This window comes from Centrocercus urophasianus, unplaced genomic scaffold (assembly GCF_019232065.1).
Source record: "Centrocercus urophasianus isolate 14NV4802_14NV808 unplaced genomic scaffold, USGS_Curo_1.0 seq_13, whole genome shotgun sequence".
Taxonomy (NCBI): domain Eukaryota; kingdom Metazoa; phylum Chordata; class Aves; order Galliformes; family Phasianidae; genus Centrocercus; species Centrocercus urophasianus.
The window spans coordinates 37,264,537-37,292,146 of NW_024884475.1; the positions used below are offsets into that span (position 1 = coordinate 37,264,537).

Sequence of the window (27,610 nt, forward strand, 5' to 3'; positions counted from 1 at the left end):
AGGGTGTTTCTAGTGGCTCTGCCATCTATTCTTGGTCGCACACTATTGCAGGATCTTCACTAATTGTCTGTGAGGAAATAGAATTTATTCTGAACAAAAAATGTCAGCCCACAGAAAAAAGTGTGGTATAGTAAGACGGTACATCAGTTATGTCAGTTAACCATACCCATTTCTAATGCTTTTTAATCAAAATATAGCCTCTACCATATGGAAATGGAAAAAGGAGTAGTAATATTCCCACAAGAATTGTGTTCTTGGTTATCTTTGCATACTGAAAAGCTGAACTCTGAGAAACACATATTTTAATATCGGGTAAAGCTGCTTGTATAGGAGCAGAAAGCGTTGTCACATTGACAGGGGAGCTGTTGGCATATCTTTGGGTCACACTGAGAATGAAAAAGATATCTGCCTCATCTCCTGACTACGAAAATCACTAGTGTGGTGCTCATGTTTAGAAAATGGATTCAATTACTACATGCAGGAGTGCAGGAAAATCTTCCTGAAGCCATGTGGAGAGATTTTCTGTATATATTATGGCAGAGAAACTGGTGAGACCAGAAGCTACATCCAGGAAAACCCAGGCAGACCCCTGGACAGCCTCTAGCTATGCAGGAGCGGCATCAGGCAGATAGGGATGTACTTCCACAAAAGGCTCTGACATCTCCTTCCATAAATGAAGCCGCAGCCTGCAGGTGATAGAAATGTGCATCTGCCTGCAAGGTATAGGTAAAATGCCAAATGTCAAGTCCTGCATTCTCAGGAGTGTGGTGAACAGGCTTTGTGGTCTTGAATCACAGAATCATTAAAGACCTCTAAGGTCAATCCTGTCAGCCTGTCCCATCATGTCCCTCAGTGCCACCTTTCTACATTTCTTGAACACCTCCTTGGGTGGTGACCCCATCACCTCCCTGAGCAGCCCATTTCAGCACATCATAATTCTAACAAGTTTTTCCTAATATCCAGCCTGGACTTCCCCTGGCACAACTTGAGGCCATTCCATCTCTTGTCCTATCATTGTTACCTGGCAGGAGAGACAGACCCCCGTTGCCACAACCTCCTGTCAGGCAGTTGCAGTGAGCCATAAGGTCTCTCCTGAGCCTCCTCTCCTCCAGACTAAACAATCCCAGCTCCCTTGCCTGCTTCCCAAATGGCTTGTGCTCCATACCCTTGACAGCTTTGTTGCCCTTCTCTGCACATGCATCAGTGCTCCTTCCGCACAGTGAGTAGAGAACACAGAAAACAACCCGCCAGGTCTGCTGAATTCCTGATTGCTTTTTGTTCTGGCTACAGAACACAGTTCAGTTCCTCTTGCAGTATCTTATTCTAGACCTAAGACCTCCTAGGACTCTGTGTGATGATAGGTATATACCCAGTTTTCATTTAGTTGACACAGGAACAAAACATGCTTATAAACTTACAACATGTCCCCCCCAAATGTCAGCGGTTCTTATGTTGCTCATTGGCCCTTAACGTGCTTCCACACTGTCTGTGCCTTCTGGTGCAATATTTCAGCCATGTCAGCGGCTTTGGGCAAAACAGCACTGGGAACACTGTAAGCATGGGCAGTGCTGATATGTTGTTACCGTGAGGGCACTGATACATATTTGCACTGCTGAGATGAGATTGCTTTTCTATATCTGAAGGTGAAAGCCTGGGGAAGTGTTGGGCTGTGTTATCAACAGAATTGCAGACGATGAAAAAAAAATGCAAAATGATCTTTTCTTCACTTTATTTCTGTATTTATGAATTGCTAGCAGGTTCCTCATAACAACTGCTTTCAAGGCAGAATAGGGGATGTTGGTGCAGCTGATTTTGTTTCCCCTGTGTAAGGCCTGGCTGCAGGGAGGTACTGGCTGTCACCCTGTGGCCATCTGGCAAGGTTTCCTCGCTGCCTTTCTGCCTTTTTACCAGCAGAGTGCGTGTTGCATCCGAATGCATATGAACAAATTGTTCATGTATAAGGAAGCAAAATCAGGGGTAGTGACAGAGGAAGCAGCTGATCCCAAAGAATCTATGATACTGTTCCACTAACTCACTTAAAACATGCTTTGCTGACGGTACCAGCGACTGCATGAATCGCACTGTTTTGTATCTGGCATAGCTGCTCCAGTTTCAATGGCTTAATTTCCAAGCCATTACAATAACTTTTTGCTAAAATAATAGTGATAATAATAAACTAAAATCGTAGTAAATACATCTCGTAACTTTGACTATGTATAAAACAGCAGGTACGGCTCAGAATATACTACAGCTGTTTTAAGAAAATTTATCAAAATTTTCTGACTGAGGTTGTTTTGAAAATCAGCTCTAGAAGTTTGTGCAATTTCCTGCATTTTATTTGCAAAAAGCACTTTCTGAATCCTATGAAGTGGAATTTGGATGTACTGAAATACTTTGAGAATGTAGCATAGTTTCTCTGTGGCCATGTTGGCTTGCCGGGATATCAGTGGATGTCATGTCGTGCACAAGTTGCAAAGCATTCATCATTCGCGTTACTATAATGCAACAGGCGGCCACTTTCACTCCAGTATCTGCTGTTGTCAGGCCTTGTTTGCTACTGGGTATAGCAGCGTAAACCCGGTGCTGTGAAACTCATTAATTAGGCACTCCCGTTTCTCAGCGCTGCAGCCAGGGGCCGCCGCACGCCTGCGGGCGGAGCTCGGCGTCGGGGAGCGGCGCCGCCCAGCTGCGGGGCGGGCACCAGGGGGCGCTCCGGGACCGCGGTTGCGGCACGACGGCCCCGGGGCCCCATCGCGGTCCCTCTCCGCCCGACTGGGATGCGCGGCTGAGGGTTTTGCCGAGGAGGAAGGATAGGAGTCTGCTGAAGTTCGTCTCGGGATCTTTACTAAAAATAAGGAAATGAGCAGAATTTAATAAGAAACGAAAAGTAACAACAACAACAACAAAAGTTAAAGGGTATAATAATATGAAGTTAGGTGATAAGGATAAAAACAGAACTGCAAACGTCCCAGGGGTCGCCCCCTTCCCACCGGGCTCGGACGGCCGCGAACAGCGGAACGTAGCGGCCGTCTCCGCACGCACAGCCGTCGCAGCCGCACCTGCCCCAGGTGCGCGGAGGGCGGGCGGGCTGCGGGGCGGGGCGGGGCTCGGGGCGGTGCAGGGCGGTGCGGGGCGGGGATCGGGGCGGGCACTAGTGCGGCGCGGCCAATGGGAGGCCGGGGGGGAGCCCGGCCGGGCGTCAAGAGGGACGGGATCAATGAGCGCCGCGCAAAGTTGGGGCCAGGCGGCGGTGGGCTCCGCGGCCGTGGATTACAAACTCAGCGGAGGAGGGGGAAGCGGCGGCGGCGGCGGCTCTCGGCGGCGTCTCCTGGGCCGGGCATGGTGGTGGGGTGGAGGCGGCCGCTGAGACGTGGCGGAGCACGAGGCCCCCGACGGCGCGGAGGCGGCTGCTGTTGAACGGCGATGCGGTGCGGAGTCCCTGGCCGCCCCCCGGCCCCCGAACGGCGGCGGGCGCAGAACGAGCGGCGCGGTCCTTGAGCGCGACGGACGGCCGATCGGGTCCCTTCTCGGCGGGGCAGCGCTAGCGACGCCTCGGCGGGACAGCGGGAGGGAGGGGCCGGAGCGCGGCGGCTGCGGGAGGCGGCCCCCGGCCGGGGGGCTCCGCTGAAAGCGGCGGCGGCGGCGGCGCCGGGCCCTACCGCGGAAGCGGCCACGGGGTCGCTATGGGCCGCCCCACCGCCGCCGCCCGCCGGGCCCCGCCGCCCCTGCTGCTGTCGCTGCTGCTGCCGCTGCTACCGCTGGGCGCCGCCGCCGAGCCCCGGCAGGTCTTCCAGGTGCTGGAGGAGCAGCCGGCCGGCACCTGGGTGGGCACCATCGCCACCCGGCCCGGCTTCACCTACCGGCTGAGTGAGCACCACGCCCTCTTCTCCATCAACGCCACCTCGGGCGCCCTGCACACCCGCGCCTCCATCGACCGCGAGAGTCTGACCAGCGACGTGGTGGACCTGGTGGTGCTCTCCAGCCAGCCCACCTACCCCAGTGAGGTGCGCGTCCTGGTGCTCGACCTCAATGACAACGCGCCCGTCTTTCCCGACCCCTCCATCGTGGTGACTTTCAAGGAGGACACGGGCAGCGGGCGGCAGCTCATCCTGGACACGGCCACCGATGCTGACAGTGGCACCAATGGTGTGGACCACAGCTCCTATCGCATTGTGTCTGGCAACGAGGAGGGACGTTTCCGCCTCAACATCACCCTCAACCCTAGCGGTGAAGGTGCTTTTTTGCATCTGGTCTCGCAGGGCGGGCTGGATCGGGAGGCCACCCCCAGCTACCAGCTATTGGTGCAGGTGGAGGACAAGGGTGAGCCCCGGCGGCGCGGGTACCTACAGGTCAACGTCACTGTGCAGGACATCAATGACAACCCACCCATTTTCAGTCAGACTCTTTATCAGGCACGTGTGCCTGAGGATGCTCCTGTTGGGGCCAGTGTTCTGCAGGTGGCAGCAGCTGATGCTGATGAAGGCACCAACGCTGACATCCGCTACCGTCTGGAGGGAGGCGATGGTGGAGGTGGGGAGGGGGCCAGCAGCCTCCCGTTTGAGGTGGATCCTGAGAGTGGGGTGATTCGCATCCGGGAGCATCTGGACTATGAGCTGTGCCAACAGTACTCACTGACAGTGCAAGCCACAGACCGTGGGGTGCCTGCACTGAGCGGCCGGGCCGAGGCCCTCATCCGCCTGCTGGATGTCAATGACAACGAGCCCCGGGTGAAGTTCCGCTACTTCCCAGCCACCTCCCGCTTTGCCTCGGTGGATGAGAATGCGGCACCTGGCACTGTGGTGGCCTTGCTGACAGTGAGCGATGCTGACTCCCCCGCTGCCAACGGGAACATCTCTGTGTCAATCTTGGCAGGCAACGAGCAGCGGCACTTCGAGGTGCACAGCAGTAAGGTACCCAACCTCAGCCTGATCAAGGTGGCGGCTGCGCTGGACCGGGAGCGTATCCCTGCCTATAACCTTACAGTGGCGGTGGCTGATAACTACGGGGCCTCACCACCACCCCCGGGCTTCCCCACCTCTTCCCTTTCTCCTGATGGGGTGGTGGCAACTCCTGTGAGCCGCTCTTCAGTGGCTAGCCTGGTGATCTTTGTGAATGACATCAATGACCACCCGCCTGTCTTTGAGCAGTCAGTGTACAGGGTGAACATCAGTGAGGAGGTGCCTTTGGGCAGCTATGTGCGGGGCTTGAGTGCGACAGACTGTGATTCGGGCCTCAATGCCAACCTCAAATACAGCATTGTTTCAGGCAATGAGCTGGGCTGGTTCCACATCAGCGAGCACAGCGGACTGGTCACCACAGCTGGTCCTGGTGGTGGCACTGCTGGGCATGCTGGGGGTGTGTCTGTCACCAGCGGGCTGGACCGGGAGACCACTTCCCAGGTGGTGCTCAACATCAGTGCACGTGACCAGGGGGTGCAGCCCAAATTTTCCTACGCACAGTTGGTGGTGACCATTCTGGACGTCAATGACAACAAGCCTCGCTTCAGCCAACCTGAGGGCTACCAGGTTTCCTTGGCTGAAAACTCCCCATCTGGAACTGAGCTGCTGGTCCTGAGTGCTGTGGATGGGGATCTGGGGGACAATGGGACCATTCGTTTCTCCCTTCAGGAGGCTGAGCCGGCATTAGTGGCAGTTGGCCCCTCTTCAGTGACCCCTCGACAGGTCTTTCGCTTGGATCCTGTGTCAGGCAAGCTCAGCACCGTCTCACAGCTGGACAGAGAGGAGCAGGCTCACTTTTCCCTGCAGGTTCTGGCCACAGATTTGGGTTCTCCTCCCCTTTCTTCAGTAGCCCGGGTTAATGTGAGTCTTTTGGATGTGAATGACAATAGCCCGGTTTTCTATCCTGTCCAGTATTTTGCCCATATCCAAGAGAATGAGCCAGCTGGAACTTATGTAACCACAGTGTCTGCCACTGACCCTGATATGGGGCCCAATGGGACCGTCAAGTACAGCATCTCAGCTGGGGATACCTCCAGGTTCCAAGTCCATGGCAAGACAGGGATCATTACCACAAAAATAGCCCTTGACAGGGAGGAGAGAACTGCTTACCAGTTGCAGATTGTGGCCACTGATGGTGGCCATCTTCAGTCTCAGAACCAAGCCATTGTCACCATCACTGTCTTGGACACTCAGGACAATCCACCTGTTTTCAACCAGGGCATGTATGGTTTTGTTGTTTTTGAAAATGTCGCCCTAGGTTACCATGTAGGTACTGTTTTTGCTTCTACCATGGATCTCAATACCAACATCAGTTATCTTATTACAACAGGTGACCAACGGGGTATGTTTGCTATCAACAGAGTGACAGGGCAGATCACCACGGCCAGTATTATTGATAGGGAAGAGCAAGCATTTTACCAGCTGAAAGTGGTGGCTAGTGGTGGGGCAGTGACTGGAGACACTATGGTCAATATAACTGTCAAAGATTTAAATGACAATTCCCCACACTTTATTCATGCTGTGGAAAGTGTAAATGTAGTTGAAAACTGGAAAGCTGGTCATACCATATTCCAGGCCAAAGCTCTTGATCCTGATGAAGGTGTTAATGGCATGGTCCTTTACAGCCTTAAGCAAAACCCAAAGGGCTTGTTTTCAATCAATGAACAAACAGGTGCTATAAGCTTAATAGGGCAGCTGGACATAAATGCTGGGACTTACCAGGTTGAAATCGTGGCCTCAGATATGGGTGTGCCACAGCTGTCCTCTACTTTCATCCTGACTGTCTCTGTCCACGATGTAAATGATAACCCTCCTGTGTTTGACCAGCTTTCCTATGAAATTACAATTTTGGAGTCTGAGCCTGTGAATTCACGGTTCTTTAAGGTACAGGCTTCTGACAAAGATTCGGGAGTGAACGGTGAAATAGCTTACAGTATAATTGAAGGAAATGCTGGGGATGCCTTTGGCATTTTCCCAGATGGTCAGCTGTACATAAAGAGTGAACTGGATCGTGAGCTTCAAGAAAGATATGTTTTACTTGTTGTTGCCTCTGATAGAGCTGTAGAACCACTCAATGCTACTGTAAACATTACAGTAATTCTGGAGGATGTAAATGATAACAGGCCATTATTCAACAGTACGAACTATGTATTTTATTTTGAAGAAGAACAGAGTGGTGGTTCCTATGTGGGTAAAATAAATGCTGTAGACAAAGACTTTGGGCCGAATGGTGAAGTCAGGTATTCATTTGAGCATATGCAACCAGACTTTGAGCTGAACACAATAACTGGGGAGATAAGAAGTACTCATCAGTTTGACAGGGAAGCTCTTATGAGACAGCGAGGAGCTGCAGTATTTAGTCTTACAGTTATAGCAACAGATCAGGGGTTGCCAAAGCCTCTAAAGGATCAAGCTACTGTACAAATCTACATGAAAGACATCAATGATAATGCTCCCAAGTTTTTGAAAGATCTCTACCAAGCTACCATATCAGAATTGGCAGCAAATTTGACACAGGTTCTGAGAGTTTCCGCTTCAGATGTTGATGAAGGGACTAATGGGTTGATTCACTATTCTGTGATCAAGGGAAATGAAGAAAAGCAGTTTGCAATAGATAGTAGCACAGGCCAAGTGACCTTAGTAGGTAAACTAGATCATGAAGCTACTGCATCGTATTCACTTGTTATCCAAGCAGTAGACTCTGGAGCGGTTCCCTTAAGTTCAACTTGCACATTGAGCATTGATGTATTGGATGAGAATGACAACAGTCCTTCTTTCCCTAAATCAATCTTGTCAGTGGATGTCTTGGAAAACATGAGAGTTGGTGAACTTGTTTCCTCAGTCACTGCCACTGACTCTGATTCAGGCGATAATGCTGACCTCCATTATAGCATTACAGGGACAAACAATCATGGGACCTTTAGCATCAGTCCCAACACTGGTAGTATTTTTCTTGCAAAAAAGTTGGACTTTGAGACGCAATCTTTGTATAAGCTAAATATAACAGCGAAAGACCAAGGAAGGCCACCAAGGTCATCTACAATGTCAGTGGTAATATATGTTAGGGATTTTAATGACAACCCTCCTAATTTTCCTGCAGGGGACATTTTTAAATCTATTATTGAGAACATTCCTGTTGGTAGTTCTGTCATTTCTGTGACTGCTAATGATTCAGATGCAGATATTAATGGGCAGTTAACATATGCAATCATTCAACAGACGCCACGAGGTAATCATTTCCGTATAGACGAAGTCAGAGGGACAATATTTACCAATGCTGAAATAGATCGGGAATTTGCTAATCTCTTTGAATTAACAGTCAAAGCCACTGATCAGGCTGTTCCTGTGGAGTCCAGACGGTTTGCTTTGAAGAATGTGACTATTTTAGTGATGGATCAAAACGACAATGTTCCTGTGTTCATATCGCAAAATGCTCTTGCAGCTGACCCTTCAGTCATGATTGGTTCGGTCCTAACGACAATTATTGCAGCAGATCCTGATGAGGGAGCCAATGGAGAGGTGGAATATGAAATAATCAATGGAGATACCAAAACATTCATTGTGGATCGCTACAGTGGAGACCTAAGAGTAGCATCAGCTTTGGTGCCTTCTCAGCTAATATACAATCTGATAGTTTCTGCTACAGATCTTGGCCCTGAAAGAAGGAAATCTACCACTGAAATGACTATAATTCTACAAGGTGTTGATGGGCCCATATTCACACAGCCAAAATATATAACCATCTTAAAAGAGGGTGAGCCTATTGGGACAAATGTGATATCTATTGAAGCAGCTAGTCCACGGGGTTCTGAAGCCCAGGTGGAATATTACATTGTGTCTGTCCGATGTGAAGATAAGAGTCTGGGGCGCCTCTTCACCATTGGACGCCATTCTGGTGTCATCCAGACTGCTGCCATTTTGGACAGGGAGCAAGGAGTGCGTCTCTACTTGGTGGATGTTTATGCCATTGAAAAATCTTCCATTTTGCCCCGCACACAGCGAGCAGAGGTAAGGCTTTTCTTTTATTCAGTAATTATTCATGTGTTTGCTTTCTAAACAAGCAGTTTCATATATTCGTTGTGTGTTGAGTATTATATGAATACTTGTGTCAGCAGAAGACCTTAACTTCAAGTCTGCTGATGAAGTAAAGGTAACCTTCAAACTGTTTTCCTCAAAGCTACTTTTAGAAACTTGAAAGAGGCTCAGGGAAAGTACTTAAATTTGGAACTAAAGGAACAAAGTTAGCCAAATACCTTCTGAATAATAAATGCTTTAAGTCCTAAAAGCTTTAATCACAAGCATATTGTGAGTTTTGCAAACCTTCTCATTTTAGCATATCATAAATTAAGTCTTTCTGTTTTTGTGTGACTTACAACTGTAGGTCTTTGATTGCAGTCATAATGTCAGTATTTGAGGATTGGCCAGTAGGGGATTGCTCTCTGAACAGTTCATTTAACATCTCCGGTCTGGACATGCTTGTTCTCCTCTGCTGCGTGCTGTTCCTGGTGAAGTCTCTGGGATAGTTCTCCAATCTACCGTTACTTCTTTACTCACACAGATGAGCATGAAATGGTCTTGTGTCTGTTCTATGATGTGAGGGGCTGTAAAAATGTAACAGTGTAGCAGGCAGATTTCCTTATCAGAAAGCAGTTTGCTTTGGTGTTGACTGAAGGATCTTAAACATTCTCTGTGCGACTAATTAGAGCAGCAAAGGGTGCAAAATAGATCTGAGACATCAGCTGTGAAGTACAAATATTTTAATTGCCCTGGAGTATGGTAGTAGAGCCACAGAGCTGAAAGCTTATACCATTCTTACTGCCTTCTGTGTGAAGACAGAAAGGCCTGTTGTGAAAGGAGGCTCTGTGTTTGTGTTAGCTTGCACCATTTTCTGGAGCTGCCTTCTGCACTTTGCTATGAGTCATTGAACATGCAGTCACTGGAAGTTTGGGGCCGACACCACTCAGTAGGTCAGCCAGCAGGGAATGCTGGAAGTGCACTGGTTCAGTCATTTTCCCTGCTAGCTAAGCCCATTACCTCAGCACTGTACAGCCTTCTGTGTCCTAGGCATTACCCCCATCTCTATTTCCATTTCAGAATTACAACTTTGTATGAGCCACTAACGGTGCTGTGGTAGCTTGATGGGTTTTGTGTTTTAATTTAGCAGATGGGCTATTTCAAATTGTTTCTTGGCATCTGTAGCTTTTTTTTTTTCTTAATTAACACTTTTGTTCTTGTTAAAGTATGGTCTGTATAGATATGTAACCTACCTTTTCTATACTGACAGTGACTCATGTTCTACAAACCAGTGCTGTTAGAATGGGAATATTTTAGCAGATTCCGAGCTCAGATTTGTTAGTGTGTCTGAGAGAGTTTATCTAAACATGCATGCTGTTAGCCGTTGGTTACGTTTTGAAGAGCAATGGTGTATCTGAGTGTGATCAGTTTTAGTAGGAATGCTGGCTTAAATAATGCATGCTATTTTTATGAGAAGTTTCCTATCATGTGGTTCTATGTATCCCTGCTGAAAATTTATAAAAGTTAACAGCAAAAACTGATAAAAGTTGAATTATTATTAAGTCATGTAGTTTCTTAAGTTGCTTTAAGGGTTAAGCCTTTGTCAGTGAGCATTTGGGTCACAGTCCTGTGACTAAAAAGTTTCTTGACAGAAGAAAGGCTTACAGGAGGCCCCATGGTTGCAATAGGCTCTCACGTTGTAAAAGTATTTAATATGAATATTTGGTGAGCAGTGAAGAGAACAACTATTGAAACTTTAAACAAATTTTACATTGTTGAATACAAACCACTCCTGAAATGAGAAACAAATGTTTTATTCTGTAAAGAATATCGAGAGCAATGGTTTGGAGCTTGGATTTTATGTTATTAGTTACATCTTTATAGCTTCTTAAATGCTTCTTTTCCCTAACATGATTAGCTTACAGTCCTTCATTAGAAATATATTATAAATTATAATCAGCTATCAACCTTAAGAAATATAACCATATGCAGTATTTCTCTCAACTGACTTCATTTATTTGGAATGGCTTTTGCTATCCCATACTTGTACAAGAAGTACTACAGTAAAATTCTTTGCACAAGCTGACTGTTGGTGGGTGCTGAATAAGCAATGCAGCTTTTCTTTATGTTGCTTTTGGATGATAAATTTTTGGTTTGAAAAGTGTACACTTGGTACAATCTAAGTTTACTACTAGGTTTCTTTAATAAGAAACAGCCAGTACTGAAGTATATGAACAGTGTGTTTGAGAATACAAATTAAAGCTCACTTATGCTGAAGTGTAGATGGGATATGGGGAAGAATTTCTTCATGGAGAGGGTGGTCAGGTACTGGAATGGATCGCCATGGCAGGAGATGGAATCCCCATCGTTGGAAATATTTAAGAAATTTCATGTGGTGCTTAGGTACACAGTTTAGTGGAGGACTTGTAGTGTTAGGGGGTGACTGGACTTGATCTTACTGCCTTTGTTAAAGTAAATGGTTCTCTGACTTAGAGTCTGTGGATTTTTTAGCACTTAGATTTCATATTAGTATATGATTCTGTGCTCATTCTTTCTATATGGAAAAGTGCAGGTTGAGATAATGCTTATGCTCCAATTGCTAAATAGTTTGAGATTTGCAATGAAAACACAAGTGCTCATTCCATTGTATTTTACAGCAAGATTATGGGTAGTTGTTAATTTGAAAGCTGATTTTTTTTTTAAAAATAATTTTGACAACCTATTTCTCTGCAAGCTGCAGTTACAAACCAAGATGTTTGACATTGTTTGAAAGTGTTCTGTGATCAGTCTTTCGTCTTTCTTTTTCCTTTTTTTTTTTTTTTTTTTTTTTTTTTGTATTTTTTTTTTTTTTATATTTTTCTGTAAAAAAAAAAAAAAAAAATTTTTTTTTATTTTTTTATTTTTTTTTTGCACCATAAAATCTCTCAGCCTCTTTAGGCAGGGAGGAGGATTTTACCATCATGATCCTATAGTTCATACAAAATGATTAGTGCAGATTGGTATTACTTGCAAAGGTCAAGACTTTATTCAATCTTGCCTTCTGAAACAACAACTATATGCTGTATGATAAATTGTATGTTGTACTGTGTGTCTGGGGTGGCAGTCGTGTGAGGAACCTAGAGGCAATTCTCTGTCATTTGTGCCATGTTACTAAGGATTAAATAGAATTAGGCAGAATCTCTAGTCTAAGATTTAATCCTTAAGTGAGCAGCTCCTCTGGGAGGAATAGTGGGCTTTCTAGGGACCAGTGGTGCCAGCGTGTCTATTGCGTGTGACAAATGAGAAAGTAACAGAGTGCTGAACTACTTGTTCAGTCAATGTTTCTTATACCTAAAGTAGCTTCAAAGGAAGAGAGAAATAGGTATTAATGAGGAAAGTGTGTGAACTTTATAGACATGGTGATGAAATTGAAAATGGAAGTACTTGGAGAGGGCTACAGGTCAGATTAGTGTTCCTAGCCATGCTTTTTATCTGTGAATACTAACATACTCTCAGAAGAGGTATGAGTGTCCTCATTGACATGGTTTTCATGGGACACAAGACTCAGTTTTCTATTGCATTTGTACATTTGTAGCTTCCTCTTGTGTTTTTGTCATGATTAGAACCTGTTATGCAGTATCAGCTTCCACATCAGGGGAGGCTTTTATCCCGCAGATCCACAGTCTGGAAGGAAACGTTTGCAAGATATGGGGGTTTCAGACGATGCAGGCTGCTGGTATGGTAAAGGTCTGGAAACTAGTGTAGACAGGCAGAGTGAATAGCCCTCTCTCAGTGGAAAGAAAATCGTAACACATTTTACATTGACTCTGTGTGAACTTCTGCCATAGCCATAAAACCATAATTGCATGGTGTAATGAGTTGATGTGCAACTTCTTGACTCAGCCCAGCTTAAGTCCTCTGGCTTAGCCATCATATGTCATTCCAGTGCCGCATAGGTCCTTGCTAGTCGCAAGAGTGAAGTGTAGGAGTTCAGATGTGAAATATTCTACATAGCCTTTATCTGGCATGTCTTTTATTTACCAGTGCAAATAGGAACAATGGAGTACTCCTTGTATTCATACTATTTATAAATCGTTTTATTTTTTAATGATACATGGCATGTTAATTGTAGCTTGACAAAGGAAACTACTTATGAAACATTTGAGTAAACAATGAAAATCTGCCTTCTTGACCCTGTTCCAAAGCTTTTTTTTTTTTCTCCTAGCACTAGTACTGATTCTGAGAAATGTGTAATTAAAGGTATTGCTGCCTTTTGCACTCATCTGAAAAGGGATCTATACACCCTCCTTGAGCTAGTATGAGATGAATGTGACTTATGTTGAAAACAGTTCCAAACCAATTAGTGGCTTTCAGTTCAAAGTTATCCTTTCTTAATTTCTCTAATGATTCTGCCATGCTACATTTTCTTAATATCTAGGATTTCTTATTTCTTTGTTATTTTTGCAGCTTTGAGGCATTTTTACATGTGAGGTCACTTCATAATTTTTATGTTAAAAATCACTAGACTTTAAAAACAACATTCTTTATTATGGAAAATATTATTTTTCATGTGTCCATAATGCAAACACTAAAAATAATGGCTGAAAACCAATGTGAAATGTTCTTGTGTTTGTTTTTGCTAAGTGTTAAATTCTTCATACAAATCTCTAAATGATTCTTAGGTTCCATTGATGTTAATAAGCCAGTGCTTTTCCATGTAAAATGATATTCCCCAACCTGCTGGAGTGCAGGTTTCTTTCTGTGTGTTGATGTTATGTGAAGCAATCAGTGGCTGTTCTAAAGTTCTCCAAAACGAACTTGCTTGCTGAAGCATTCATTCCCTCTTGGTCTCTTCAGTTCTCATCCCTAGTTTTGCTGTGGTAAGACTGCATTGTTGTTGGCTCCTTCAGTCTTTGTTATTGTCTCTGCCTGTTTCCTGAGCGTATCTTGAACTTGGAGGCAGCAAATGCCACACCTCATCAGAGGATGCATGTATCCTTTAGAGTGATGGAAAGAGGCTCCAGACATTTTCATGGTCTTTTTTTTGTGTGTTGTCTTCAGTGGCTGAATGTTGTTAAAATACTACTCTAAGGGTCATTCCCTTCCCCTCCTTTCCCAAATAAAGAAGTGCCTGTTTTATTTTTAACAAAGCAACTCCTGAGCATGACATAGTTATAGTATTGTAGTTTGTTTTAACTGTGTCTAGACTAGGGAGTAGCATTTCTCTAAATTCAGTTTAGTTTGTTACCCATGTAATTATGTCTGTGCAAAACCTGTGTGTGGACAAGCCCTAATACTCTAGGGTTCTAATTAGAAACAAAATTTACTGCAAGTAAAATTGAAGTAAAACAAAGACTTTTCCTAACACATAGTCAGGAAAAGTGATGCCAAATCAGTATGGTACATCATATGATTTGTTTCAGTAAATTTATTGCCTGACTTCACTTTGCCAAGAAAAATACCAGATATGTTAGGGAAACTGTGTCTTTGTTTTATTATGATGTTTCTCTCTATTCTAATAAATCTTGTATTTAATTAGACCACTCTAGTCTAGACTGTCACTGAGGTTTGTTTTCGTAGCGATCTATTTTTGTTTACTCCCTCAGAGCGATAACATACCAAAAGGACAGTAGAACAGATGGAAACTGATAGCTATGATTATACTGTAAAAATACATATAGTCACATTAGTTAATGCAAAGGAATTTCAAAGACCTATTACGAAGTGGTAATTTATGTGCCAACAGCTATGCGAAAGGTAATGAAAACAAGTATTTGCCTTACTATTTCATATTCTACAGTCTTCATATGTGCATGCTGTAAGTAGTCTATTGTTTGTACTGACACGATAATCTTGAATAGTAGGGTTCTTCTATATTTAGTGCAGGCATCCAGCTTTTTAGACAGGCAAGCATGCTTTTGTTTTGTGTTGAAAATGTGCAGCAGCCTTTGAGGTTCATATAGATGGAAGGAGCTTTTGGACTCAATCTTGTGGAGCAGAACATCTTCTCACAGTGTGTCATCTTCCCCCCCCTCTGTCCTGGCTTGGAGATGGCATCCCCTGGCCAGGTTGGGATTCCCTGCAGCAACCAAGCAAGGGAAGCTAACTCCTCAGAGCCCAGGGAGCTCTACCTGAAAGAGGGAATCTCAAAGAGTGTCTTAGAACTTGAGAGAGCTAGCAGAGAAGGTCCACGTAAAGCTTGCCTTTTGCTGGTGCCCAGGAAATAAGCAAGGCCTACTCATAGGATCATAAAGGATGGAAAGACCACTAAGATCATCTAGTCCACCCACCAACCCATGCCTGTGACCACGCTAGACCATATCGCTCAGTCCTGCATCTACTCTTTCCTTAAATACCTCCAGGGATGGTGACCCCATCACCTCCCTGGGCAACCTGTTTCAATACTTCACCACTCTTTCTGAGAAGCATTTTTTCCTAATATCCAACCTGTACCTCCCTTGGTGCAACTTAAGACCATTAACTCCTGTCTTATTGACTGCCTCTGTGGATTGTTCATGTGTTGGATGACAGACCTTCATGCTCTGTTCCCTGTGATTGCCATGGTGGAATCATCTCTGGGGGTGAGGTTTGTCTGTGTCACTGTGGATGGTATGTTTAGCATCCTTTGCCAGAGCTGTAACATGAAGGAAGGAATTTTCTCACAGATGTGTGTTAAGTAAAACAAATGGGAATAATTTTGAGATGTGCCATATGGCCAGTATGTGAAGTATCATCAGCCTCAACTCAGAACTAGCAACCTTGACTTCAGATATCCACATTTTCTAGTCTCTTGGCTAGCTGTGCTTTTCTAAATATGCATGTACATGCTTGTGTCAAGATAGTTCTCTCTTCAGTGACTCTGTTAGACGTGCTTTGAAAATGACCCAGCTGAGTCTAGTACCACTGTAGTTTTCTCTGTTGTATCCACCTATCCACCTGTACTGCTTTTGGTTCTCATAATTTACTCTTCTGGATCTCTGTTGAGCATGAGCCAAGCCTCAGGTTGCCCTAATAAGCACAGATGTATCTTACAGGTCAGGGGAACATATAGCACTGTGACTTGGTTGTGTTTGTTTCTCCTCTTTATTTTGCTTTTCATATGAATTTCCTAAAAAGAAGGAAGGACACAAGACATGCAGTGAAGGTTCAGAGTAAATTTGTTGTATGTTGTCTTTGTTACCACAGGTTTGTGGTACAGTATGTCCCTGGTAAACTGAGCTTGACAGGTTTGGATAAATAGAAGGCATATGAGAGACAATAAAGCTCATGCTTCAACGGTTGGCATTGATAGATCTCTTCAGGGCATCTGGTGCCTAGTGCTTCCAGAGGTCTGGTGCTCCTTCCTGGGAGCTGTATCACAGAGCCTAGACCCCTGTGCCTCATGTGCTTCAGGGGCAACATCTGTATCTTCTTACCTGTGCTGGTCTGGTTTCTGGAAAGCTTCTATCCTTTTTAATCTTACGAACTGATGAGTTGGAGACATTCTGTGTCATAGAAGTTACTTTTGACTCCAGACCCCTAGCTGGATGTATGTGTTTATGGGGTATTAATACAGAGTGTAACTATCACCCTCACTGATGGGAAAGAGGAGTGGTTCTTCATCCCTGTCCCCACTTAGGAGGTAGGGAGGGCCAATATAGGTCGCAGCAGCACTGCAGGAGGTCCAGACTTTGGGATCCAGGTCTGAAATCCTGCCAAGTGCTTTCTGAGAGGCCTCAGGTGTAGAGTTGCTCTGAGCTGATACACAGCTTTGCTCTGGTACTGCTGCTTATGTGCTTTTCATGTCTGCTGTGAATCGAGGAGTGAACAAAAGGCAATTCTCATTCAGCAAATTGTGGTGAGTGGTAATTTTAGTTTTAAGGCTTTTCCCTTAAGGATTCATTTGTAACTATATTCTGAACTAAACTAAAGCTTTAAATGCTTTTGAAATCATTTTGAGATGATTTTCTCAAATATGCATGAGAAAAATATTAGCTTAGGATTTCAAGTAAATGCTTCCTATCTACACATCTTTGGCCTTTTAACTGAATAATATGCTAGTTTGGGCTTTGGTTAATTGTGATATTTCTTGAAATATAATTCAGGAGAAAGCTGTTATTTTGAAGAATGCTTATATATTGTATTTAACCTACCCAAAATATAGTCTGCTTTTAAACCTGTACACAAAATTTGTATCCTGTTTGTTCCAGCAGCCAGTACTAGATAGTGCTGTATTAAGTTCTGCAATAATAATTAATTATCAAAATAAGAATTTGGTGTGTAGGATCCTATATAACAGTTGGAGAAAGAAAGTACTAATCTCATAGGTTATATATATGGTAATAATATATATTACTTTGAATTTCAAATTAGAGATGTGGGTTTGCCCAGGCACTGCAGGTGGGAAAGTATGGGGTTTTTTTGTTTCCCTTGCAGTGTATCAGGACATAAATTGTTCCTTGGAGAGCTCAAGAGAATGTTAAGGTGAGGGCATTTAATGGCAACTCTTTTTGGGTCATTCTGGTAAATTAAGAATTTTGCTGAAATAGTTCAGAAGAATAAATAAGATACCTGAACTATAGTACATGTCTGCAGTATATGTGCTTAAAGCTCGTATTTTCTATAGGGGGTTTTTCATATCACATTACAGTCTAGGATTCCTGGTGTTTTTCCCCATTTCACATTCTTTATTCCTTCAGTACAACAAATCTTTTTAATCCATCAAAATGTCATGCTGTCTGAAATATGGAGACATGTAGCGATTACAAGGCTGTTTGGACACAGAAGGCAAACTCTGTGGTTTATTGCACTTATTCTTTAGAGACCTGTATTTTTGTTTGTGTTTATTTAAATGAGGTGGTGTTTTTTTTTTTTTTTTTTTTTTTTTGTGAGCATGATTCTATTCGTTTTTTCGTTTTGAAAGCAGATTAATAAAGTCTTTATGCCTGTCTGGTTTGAGGGGAAAAAAAAAAAAAAAAACACAACAAACAAAATTGGGCCTTTATGCTTTTGTTGAGCAAATTAATGAAAATCTTAATTATAACCCCAGCAGGGTCATATCAGATTGTCTGGAAATTTAATTATTGTGGTGGTGATCTTACATGAAGAAGACATTTTCTTTCCACTGTTTTTTCTCTCTAACAACTCTCTTAACTCATGCACTTCTAGCTTTCAAGGATCCAGCTTTTATTTTGTTTTTATTTTTTAAGTTTCTTAACATGAAATAATTCCTGTGATCAGTGCTGAAGGTTGCTTGGTTTTTTTTTTTTTTTTTTTAATCATTCCTTTATTGCTCCATGCTGTGTTATCAAGCGAGGCTGCAGTTACTCACAATAAGGTTAAGTGATCATGTTGAGCTTGTAATTAATTAAACACAAGCAACGATGCCTTATTATTTTAAGCCCTGCAGTTGACAGATTCAGATGTCTGCTCGAGCTGAGCACTGGTGGAGAGAGGAGGAAGTGGGAGTCAACGTTTTCTCTGCAGGGCAGGATGATGTTGGGTAGTAGAAAGCTGTGCACATGCCTGCCAAAATACTTGGATCAGACTAAGGGAACACAGATGGCTGAGGCTGATAAAGGTGTCTCTTATTGTTTTTGCTGCTCAGTGCTGTTTTGAGTTTGTGTGATTGAGAGGGAGGTAAGAGGGGAGGAAGAACTACACGAGTATGTTTATTATAATACACTTTACAGTGTAGGGAAAAACTTGTATAAAGGCAATAATCCTGCTCAGACGAGCTCAGTAGGACGCCATATGCTGAAGCTAAGCCCTTCTTCTAGGTTTCAGTAACAAATGAACAATAACGAGTCCTAAGGGATTTACGCTGCAGTTATACCACGTCCTGCTGTCTGACCTTTGGTTCTTATCTCCTTATAGGAAAATCACAATGCAGGGCTGGAAGCAGCCCCAGAGAACTGGACTAAAGGCTGTGGCTGCCCTCGCAAGCCTGTAACCAAGCTGACTGCTAACTCTCCTCTTGCACAGTTCCTCCTTGTTGCTTGAGTCCCTTATTGTCGTGAGCATTTGTTGCTGTTCGTCTGGGTGAAGTCAGGTGTTGTTCTGTTGTTTATTTTTTTTAGCTTTTCTTCTGTTTGTTGTAGAGATCAACTAATTGTTGATATCTAGTTAGTGGTTTGTATAACTTAATGTTGCTCGCAGGAATCAGTTATTTTTCCCAGATACAGTGGTTGTTCCAAGTCCATTGGATCTGTTACTCCCTTAAGCAACATCCATCAGTGCAGGGCTGAGAAGAAGGGAGTAGAAACAAATGCTTTTTTTTTTTTCTACCGTCTATTTAAAGCAAAGTCTTAAACATTTTCGTTAAAAGGATATAAGAAAGATTCCTGTTTTGTAAATGTAATGTTTTCCTGCACATGGTGGCTGAAAAACCCAATGGATATTCCATCTGGTGAGAGTGAATGAGAAACGGGACTTCGTGCTAGGGCAAATGAATTTCATTCTGAATGTCTATCAATTTGCAATCATTAAGTTGAGATTGCAGTTTTTTTCACAGAAATTAATGTATTCAGTATAGTTCTGAAGTCTGCTAATGGTATAATGTAGGTAATTAAGAATAAACTTTGTCAAAAGCAGCTTTATTTTGGCCAGTTGTATTCTGAATGCTTTTTCTTACCTTTCTCAATCACCCCATATACATGTTTGTAAAACAGACATTGAAATGAATTTGTGGTGATGTAAAGCTGCCCAGATCTGATGGAGAGAAACAGTGTTTCATTCTAAATTTTGCTGCTATAAAATACACCAGCTTTTATAATTCCTTGAGGTCTCACATGTGCAAACAGTTCCTTCTATAAATACAGCATAATGCTACGAATATTAATTGTGGCTACTACTATACAAATAAAAAAATAAATGCAACCCAGATATGTTCTCCCTGAAAAAAAAAAAAAAAAAAAAGTGTGAGCATTAAAAGGCAGATTTTTTTTTTCCATGAAAATGTATCATTGTTATTACTGCTTTAGATCTATGAAGGGCTTATGAGCACAGGAATCTGGACTTTATAAGAGATACTTAAAAACAAACAAACAAAAACTGGCTCTCCTTTTAGTTATGCTACTTTTTCAATTTTTTTTTTAGTTAATGAATAGTACTTCATCTATATTGATATACTGAAGCAGAAAATGAGGCCTCAAAGAAGTCTGAAAGACCTTCTAAAATCTTAAAATCTATATGGAAAGTGACACAGAGATCGAACAAAAACTTGCTTTTGCAAAGGAAATAAGGAAAACGAGGCATTCTGTAGTTTGTAATTAATGGGTGCAACTCTGTGTAAAGCAATATAAGACAATGGTATTAACACATTGCCCGTAATTAAAAGAGCTAGTGAGAAGTTATGGTATGAAGGAGGCTACAAGGCAACTTTATGGATCACAGTTCTATATAAACTGCTATCAGGAAGTCGATTAAATTCTAGAAATTCATTTTTAGGCCTATGCCTTGGTTATTGCTTATACAATTTTTAAAATAAATGGAGCTTTATCTAGTGCTTGCTGTTGAAGAAATACTTTTCTTATAGGGGGAAGATTCCAATTTGAAAAATGGATTTATTGAGAAACTTGAGTGTTTGCATGATCTTACATTGGAGATAGTGACCAGCAAGGGCTCTTAGCATACTTGAGAGTGGGTTGGCAGCTGAATTCTACATTCCTCTTCCCTGCCATGTTCAACTGCAAATGAAAATGTTTGGGCTGTGTATTCAGTTCTTCAGAAGCATTTAACAATGTTCATATGACAATTTTCTCTTTAGAAGAAGGTCAGTTTCTTTTTAATTTTTAATTCGGTAAGTTTGCTGAAAATAAAGAATTGTCTTAGTATGCTGAAAGATACTATCTTTCTCCACTACTTCAAAATACGTTTTAATTGTAACAAATCTGTGTGGCTGTGTACTCCATTAAAAAAAAAACCAAAACTGTAGTGTTCAGAATGAACAATTCTGAAGCAGAGAAGCATTGCCTTAGGATTCCCTCTGTGACATCCACAGACATTGATTAATTGGGTCAGTCAGCGTGGCTCTCTTTTTAAAAAAGAAAAAGCTTAATGATTAACTAATTTCTTTTTCTGTGCCTCCTATTGAGCATATAAAAGGCTTATAGAAGAATGTAGAAATGGAGCACTTAGAGTTGTTGTCCACAATAGAAACACAGCTAAATATTTCCCGATGCACTATTTTTAACCAGAAACATTCATTTCCTTGTGATAGATGTCAAGATCTGAATATAATGTGTGTTCCAAATCATTGAATGCTTTCTGGAGAGGGAAGAAAAAAACAACTTTTTCTCTTTGGGGTGTGGATAAAGTAACACCTCTACTGAACAATTTACCAGTGGTGGTTTTTATCTATGTTGCAACATCCCATCTGAAAACAGAGGATTTCTTAAGTTATTATCAATTCAAAGCCAAGTGACGTTGCTCTGGCTTGGCATTTCTAAATGCCTAGTGGAAGGCAGTGAGATTTGAGATGTGCCTGCTGTGAACGTGTAAATTCTTTTGTTGGTGTCACCTGGCAATATAAGGCCCTTGTTCCATAAGGGGATCATAATACAGTTTGCAACAGCTCTCATCTTTCATATTAAATTCCATGTAGTTGGTGACTGCCAGACATGGTAGTAGTGTGGTGAAGCATAATTAAGCATCTCTTGAATTATGCAGACGTAGTATTTAGTGGTTTTTTTACCTGTATTAAATTCAACTTTTTTGTAATTATGTTTTCAAACTAATGTATGAAATCTATGTATATGCTTCTGAAAAGTATATTCTTGGTATTACACACAGAATCACAGAATCACCCGGGTTGGAAGGGACCTCAAGGATCATGTAGTTCCAACCCCCCTGCCTAGCAGGGCCACCAAACACACACATTCAGATCAGGACACACACATTCAGATCAGGTATTAGTTATATTTTGATATTTTCCTTCTTATTTGTCTTTCTAAACTGGTGTTTGGTCAGTGTAGTGATATATGGGATAGTGAGAAGATTTAAGTGTTTTAAGAAATAATCAGGTTTTCTATCGTACAAATCTCATGAGTCACATAAGTGTGCCTCCTTTGTGTGATGGAGCTGATAAAATAGAGGAGGGAATGGGACAGAGAGAGCTGAAGAAGATCAGTAGATCCTGTATAAATTAGATTGAGCAGAAAGAGCCCAAGATATGTAATAGATGCAAAGCTTTTTTATATACCATGTTATCTGGGGCACCACTGTTTTTGCTCCTGTTCACTGTGATCAATTGCATTTCTCTGTTCTTCATCTCTGTCAATACCTCTGATTTCTGTGATTTACATTCTGGGAAGTAGTTCGCTCTTCTGGGGAAGAATTTTCCTTGTATTATCTGGTACCACTTTGTAAATAGCAGGGTATTTTTATTCTTCTCATGACTAGGAAAGGAACAATTTTAGCAAATAGCTATGTGATTTACCACAGTATTTAAAATACAGAAGTGTATGTAATTTTTTGGTGTATAGATCAATATGAAAGTTACAGCAGGGTAGTTTCAATGTGGTTGCTTTAGTTTATATATTTTGAAAGTTACATCCTCCATAAAACTGCCTTATTAATGTTGTGGATTTACATAATAGATGTCTGTGAGTAGTATGCAGCTCAATATTCTTAATGTAGTCAGTCCCCTAAAGTCATTTGCCCCCTAATATTCAATTGGTGTTAGTCTGCTAGGTGCAAGTTTATGCACACCTAAGCATTTGAAATTTAGTGTTACCTTTATGGATGCTAGAATTAGTTCTGTTATGGTATGTGAATAACATCATCAGGAAAATTTACAACTTGAAATCCAAGTATCCTTTCAAGGGAGTGTTGTTTGTGTTACAGGCTGATAGGTTCTGTCAGGCTCCATTGGCTTTCTGAAAGGCTAGTGGGATGGTGGCACGATGGGGTGATGTTCAGGGGATCTTAGCTCAAGGATTTAATTTCTTTTGAGAATGTAAATCCTGATCCAGACTTTGCTTTTATTATGTCAGTGGCATGACTTTCTAATGGTAGCTTTCACTGGGATTTTACGAGTCCTTTGAAAGGAGCCTGTGTGTTCTTTTCCAAAGAGAGACAGTTTAGGCAAATAGATGGCAGGTAGGTATCTAAGGGGGGGTTGCTCATTGCTGTTCTCATTCACTGCATTGGCATGGGCAGTTCTATCAGCACCCTGTAAATTGGCTTAGGAAGTAGATGCTGCTGAAAAATAGTCCCAAAATAATTATTTTTCAGCTGGGTTGATTTTTCTAATCCATGTTACAGTATAATGATGCAGCTTGTGCTGGTGGGCAGTGAGAGACTGAGGATGAAACACTGGGGATGGAGAAGGGAGATTAGCAGTGATTTTAAACCAGGGTAGTTTTAAAAAAATATATATAATTTTGATTTTTTTTTTTTTTTTTTTTTCCCTCAAAGAGTATTTTGATACTACTGAGAGTTTCACATCTAACTCCAGGCATTTGTATCCAAGCATTTATTAGATGAGCACCTGGGCATCTCCTGAAAGTTGGTGCCTATCCTGTATGTGTGCGTTTGATGGGAAAGCATGTGTTTCACTAACTGCACTTAATTGGAGCCTTAGAAAACAGCATCATTCACTTTATAATATTCTCTTTTCTGAGTCTTCATCTGTATAATCTACTTTATTTTTAATAAAATCCTGTTTTCTGTCTTTTTATTTTATTTTTCTAGTACATGCTTATCTTTTTCTGGCTTTCGCAAATAGGCAATTTTTAAAAGTGATGCAGAACATGGTCAACTTCTTGATTTAACTGCTGTTATTTTGAAGCTGAAAATGCTGGAAGTCAGGTTTTAACAATGGCTTGCAAAAAGTCTGCCAAAAAAAATAACAAAACTATCTAAGGATTTATTTAGTAGTGAAAATGTTCCCTCATTTCAAATGCAGACCGTCCTGGGTGAATAATGGGATACGGGAATGAGTGGAATGAAGGAATGCATCTGGATCTCGCAGCTCCAGAAGCTGAACTTGTCCAAAGCCAGGGTGTCTGTCAGTAGTCACTGAGGAGGAGCAGTTGGCAAACTGCAAAATGATCTTCCCTAGACATCAAGGTTATTGAGCCTATACATTTCTCTCTTGCTGAGCATACAGCCTTTGCTGAGTGAAGTAGGAGAGCTGGAAAGAGATACTCATGGCAAAGAGTTAGAAGATGGGGTGATGCATTGCATATATAAGCTTTCCAAGGAAAGAGGTGAATCTCCTGCTTGATCTAGCCATTGTTGCTCTATATTTTTTGCTACCTTCTCTACCCTGCTACAAATTCTCTAGCCCACATCTGTAGGGCATTGTCTTGGGAGGTTGGACAGGCAGATTGTGGACTTGCTACACATGCCTACATTGATGCTTTGATGTGAAGGAGGCTTGTCCCAAGGGCTTCCCTTAAGCCTGTCCATTCTTTGGTCTTGTGAACTACTTACTTGAGCACTTAGCCAAAGTAAAATCATTGCAAGATAACTCATAGGGTAAAAATTCAGGACTTGACTCAAGAGGAACACTGAAATAAAGTAAGAAAGGTGCTGTATTTTCTCGCACTTTAGTTTTCTGTCATTGTCCTCATCTACAAGTAATTTCCTCTTCTGTTAATTTCTGAATGTAAATTTAATATGTACATATACATATATGTGTATTTCAGTGTCTAGTCATTCGTATTTATTGTTTTTATTTAACGCTTCTTCCTGCTCTACTACTACCAGCAGCAGTATTTGATTCATTTCTGTGATTAATTCGTATCCCTTCCAAGCTCATGGAACCTTTAAAAAAGAAAAAAGAAATCCTAATAATAATAGTAGCATTCAAGTTCATTTATCTTCATTTTGTTCCAGTGCAGTGGTGGATATTCCAAATTCTCCATGGTAATAGGGAAGTATTTCAGAAGTAAATATCTTGCCAGATCTGTGCATTTTCATTACAATTATTGCTAAGAAGAAAGCGTATTTTATCAGACATAGGCTTTGTAGCACTGGAACATAGATGTTTAAAGCTGATGCAAATTAGCATTCTTTCATTGTGAGTGTAACACTGAAGTAGTGCAATTTTTTTTATTTTTTTCTTTTAAGAACCAAAGATCTTTTCTAAGAAAGAATTCACTGGCATCTCTTTGGTAGGCAAGCAACGCAATGCATCCCTGCGGTTTCTTACAGGCCGAACAGAAAGATCTTCTTTACTCTGCCTATTTTGTTGCTTGTGGATTATGTGCATTAGCTGTTATCCCACTGTATGGTAAACTCGTAACTGCTCTGTTCAAGGTCTGAAGTAACCAGACTGAGACTGAGTACAGTCCCACTAACATGAAAACAGGCTAAAAAATTTGTATTTGGCTACTGGGAAGTCAAATAAGGAACCAAAGACTTCTGCTTAAATTGGTTCAGCATTTCTTTCTTCTTTTATCTTTACCTGCCTGACTGCTGTCCTTAGGCAGCTGTCTCCCTTCTTTCATTTTGCGTGGCATATCTGATCTAAGCCAAGAAGAGGCAGTTATTTGTTGGTCCTGGAGGCTCTGCCTGAGTTTACAATAATTTTTCTATGCTGCGAGTCGTACATAAATAAGGTTGGAAACTATGGAGCACTGCAAAGCTTATCACAGCACTAGTTCCAGTTCCATTCTGTGAAAGAAAGGTGTTTTCTAAAGCAATCCCAAGAAGCCTGGGTGTGATGGTGCAAGGCGAGTGCAGTGCTCTCCCTGCTGGAACAGTTCTGAGCATAGTGAGCGCAGTCATATTGCACTAGCAAGTACATTTCTTTTCCTGCAGTTGTCTTGTAGTTTTGTTTCATTCTCCTAATTTAATCCCATTGTTGATGTTCTGTTTAGGACTGAACTCAGAATTAGCAATTAGACTATTAAGCTATTTTAGTACTCTTTAGTTTTTCTACTTGACAATTTGAGATAAATACGCTATCCTTTCAAGCAAAATAACTTTATGGTTCTTTTTATTTGTTTGTTTGTTTTATTTATATTGTCCTTGTCTAGGCTAATTATTGGATGCTTCAAATTATGGATATTCATCAAGTCAACACAGGAAAAAAGTAATTACTGAAAAATCATGTTCAAAGCCTTTTGTCTAAATTGAGATTACATACATAAATCAGTCAGAAAGCACTCACCTTCATTCACCGACATTTAAGAAATTAAGAAGCTTTGTGCTACACTTAGAACTGTCACAGTTATATAAGACTTGTTAAATTACTGTTTGATATGTCTGTAGGAAAATTAATTATGGAGAAGCATATATTGCTGATTTGATATTTAGGACTTGAATACCTAAATGATTATTAGCAGTGAAACTTTTGTTGAAGAGTAATTGTAGTCATAATTAGCCATACAAAAAAGCCATACAAATTCCCTGCATAATATGGTGTGATATCTACATGAAAATTTGCCCATCCACTAAATTTTTCCTATAAGTCAATGGAGGTTTGTGAGAATTGAGTAGATGCAGGATGTAGCCACACAGTTAATGGCTGACAAGTGTAATAAAGCAAGGAGAGTGCATAGAATTGTATGGACTTAGATCAATTCATTTTGGGTATTTTTTTATTAGACTTCACTATGGTTTGGTGAGCATTCCTAGTGGCATAAGAATGTGTGTTGAAGGGCAAAAGAAAATATTAAACAGTGTTTTGTAATTGTAAGGGTTGGACCTAGATCAGAACACTACAGTCAAGTGCACTGTGTCCTTAAAACAGCTATGCAAGCAGAATAATATGTAAGTAAAGGGAAAAGAGTTATTTCTCTCCTTATGAGCTTCACACATTTATGAGTTTTCATATCAATGGATTTTTGAGACATTCCTATTCTGTAGATACATTGAAGATTTCAGACCAAATAGTGGTAACAGCTGCCAAATGTCTTAGGCACAGCTTCATATAGTATTGTTGTGCAGGGGACAGTCAAGGTACAGATGTGATGATCCTGTCATCATCTTTGAGAGATTTGTATGTCTCTGCTGGAGCTCTTTTGTCTGCTATGCTAGTGAAGAGGATAACATGCCTTTCTGTGAATAACATACAGATATCTCTTGAAGGTGTTGCTGTCTGTTATCCTGACAGCTTTCTGCCACAGCCAGGAAAATTTAACAGAAGGGCAGAAAAAGGCTGCTAGAGGGAAGGATCAACGTCTGGTCAAGGTTTGAGATATTGGGCATCCATCCCATCCTAGACTATGTCATGCTATGAATATTACTCAACCTATGTAGTGGCAGCTCTCTCAAAGAGCTCATCTCAGAAATATTAGTTACCTGTTAGCTTAGATTAACGAACTTTACGAATTCATATTTGCCAGGTTTGGAGAGATGATGCTAATTAGTTTCTGTGAGAAGTAAGTCGCAGAGCAGTATGTTCCATAAGGCCATTTCCTAAGCCAGTACACAAAACATCTGCAGATGCATTGGGAACTGGTCTGTAATGTCAGAGTAACATATAGCCATGCTGAAGGCCACTTTATTCTCCTGCTGTTGGAAAGAGAGATCATTTGTGTGCTTTCTACTGTGTTAACATCACTGCCAGGGCTGAAATGATGCCGTAAGACATCAGCATTGTAGGTGCCTTGGTGAATGAGTGTGTTCAGAAAGCTGTCACATACCCTTCTAATTAGTTAGAGATGATGGTGTATGGATGTAACTGTCTTCAGTGGTTTGTTGGTGTCAATAAACAGCATTTTCTT

At 41.8% G+C, this 27,610-nt stretch overlaps 1 protein-coding gene across 1 annotated transcript in view; it reads left to right on the plus strand.

Annotated features, from left to right (window-relative positions):
* The first annotated feature begins 3,683 nt into the window (after window positions 1-3,683).
* The window catches only part of FAT4 (FAT atypical cadherin 4), a 133,667-nt gene continuing 109,740 nt past the window's right edge, over window positions 3,684-27,610 (plus strand). The window contains exon 1 of the mRNA XM_042812196.1: window positions 3,684-8,966. Coding sequence (XP_042668130.1) covers window positions 3,684-8,966 — 5,283 coding nt within the window. The remainder of the gene's footprint in view (window positions 8,967-27,610) is intronic.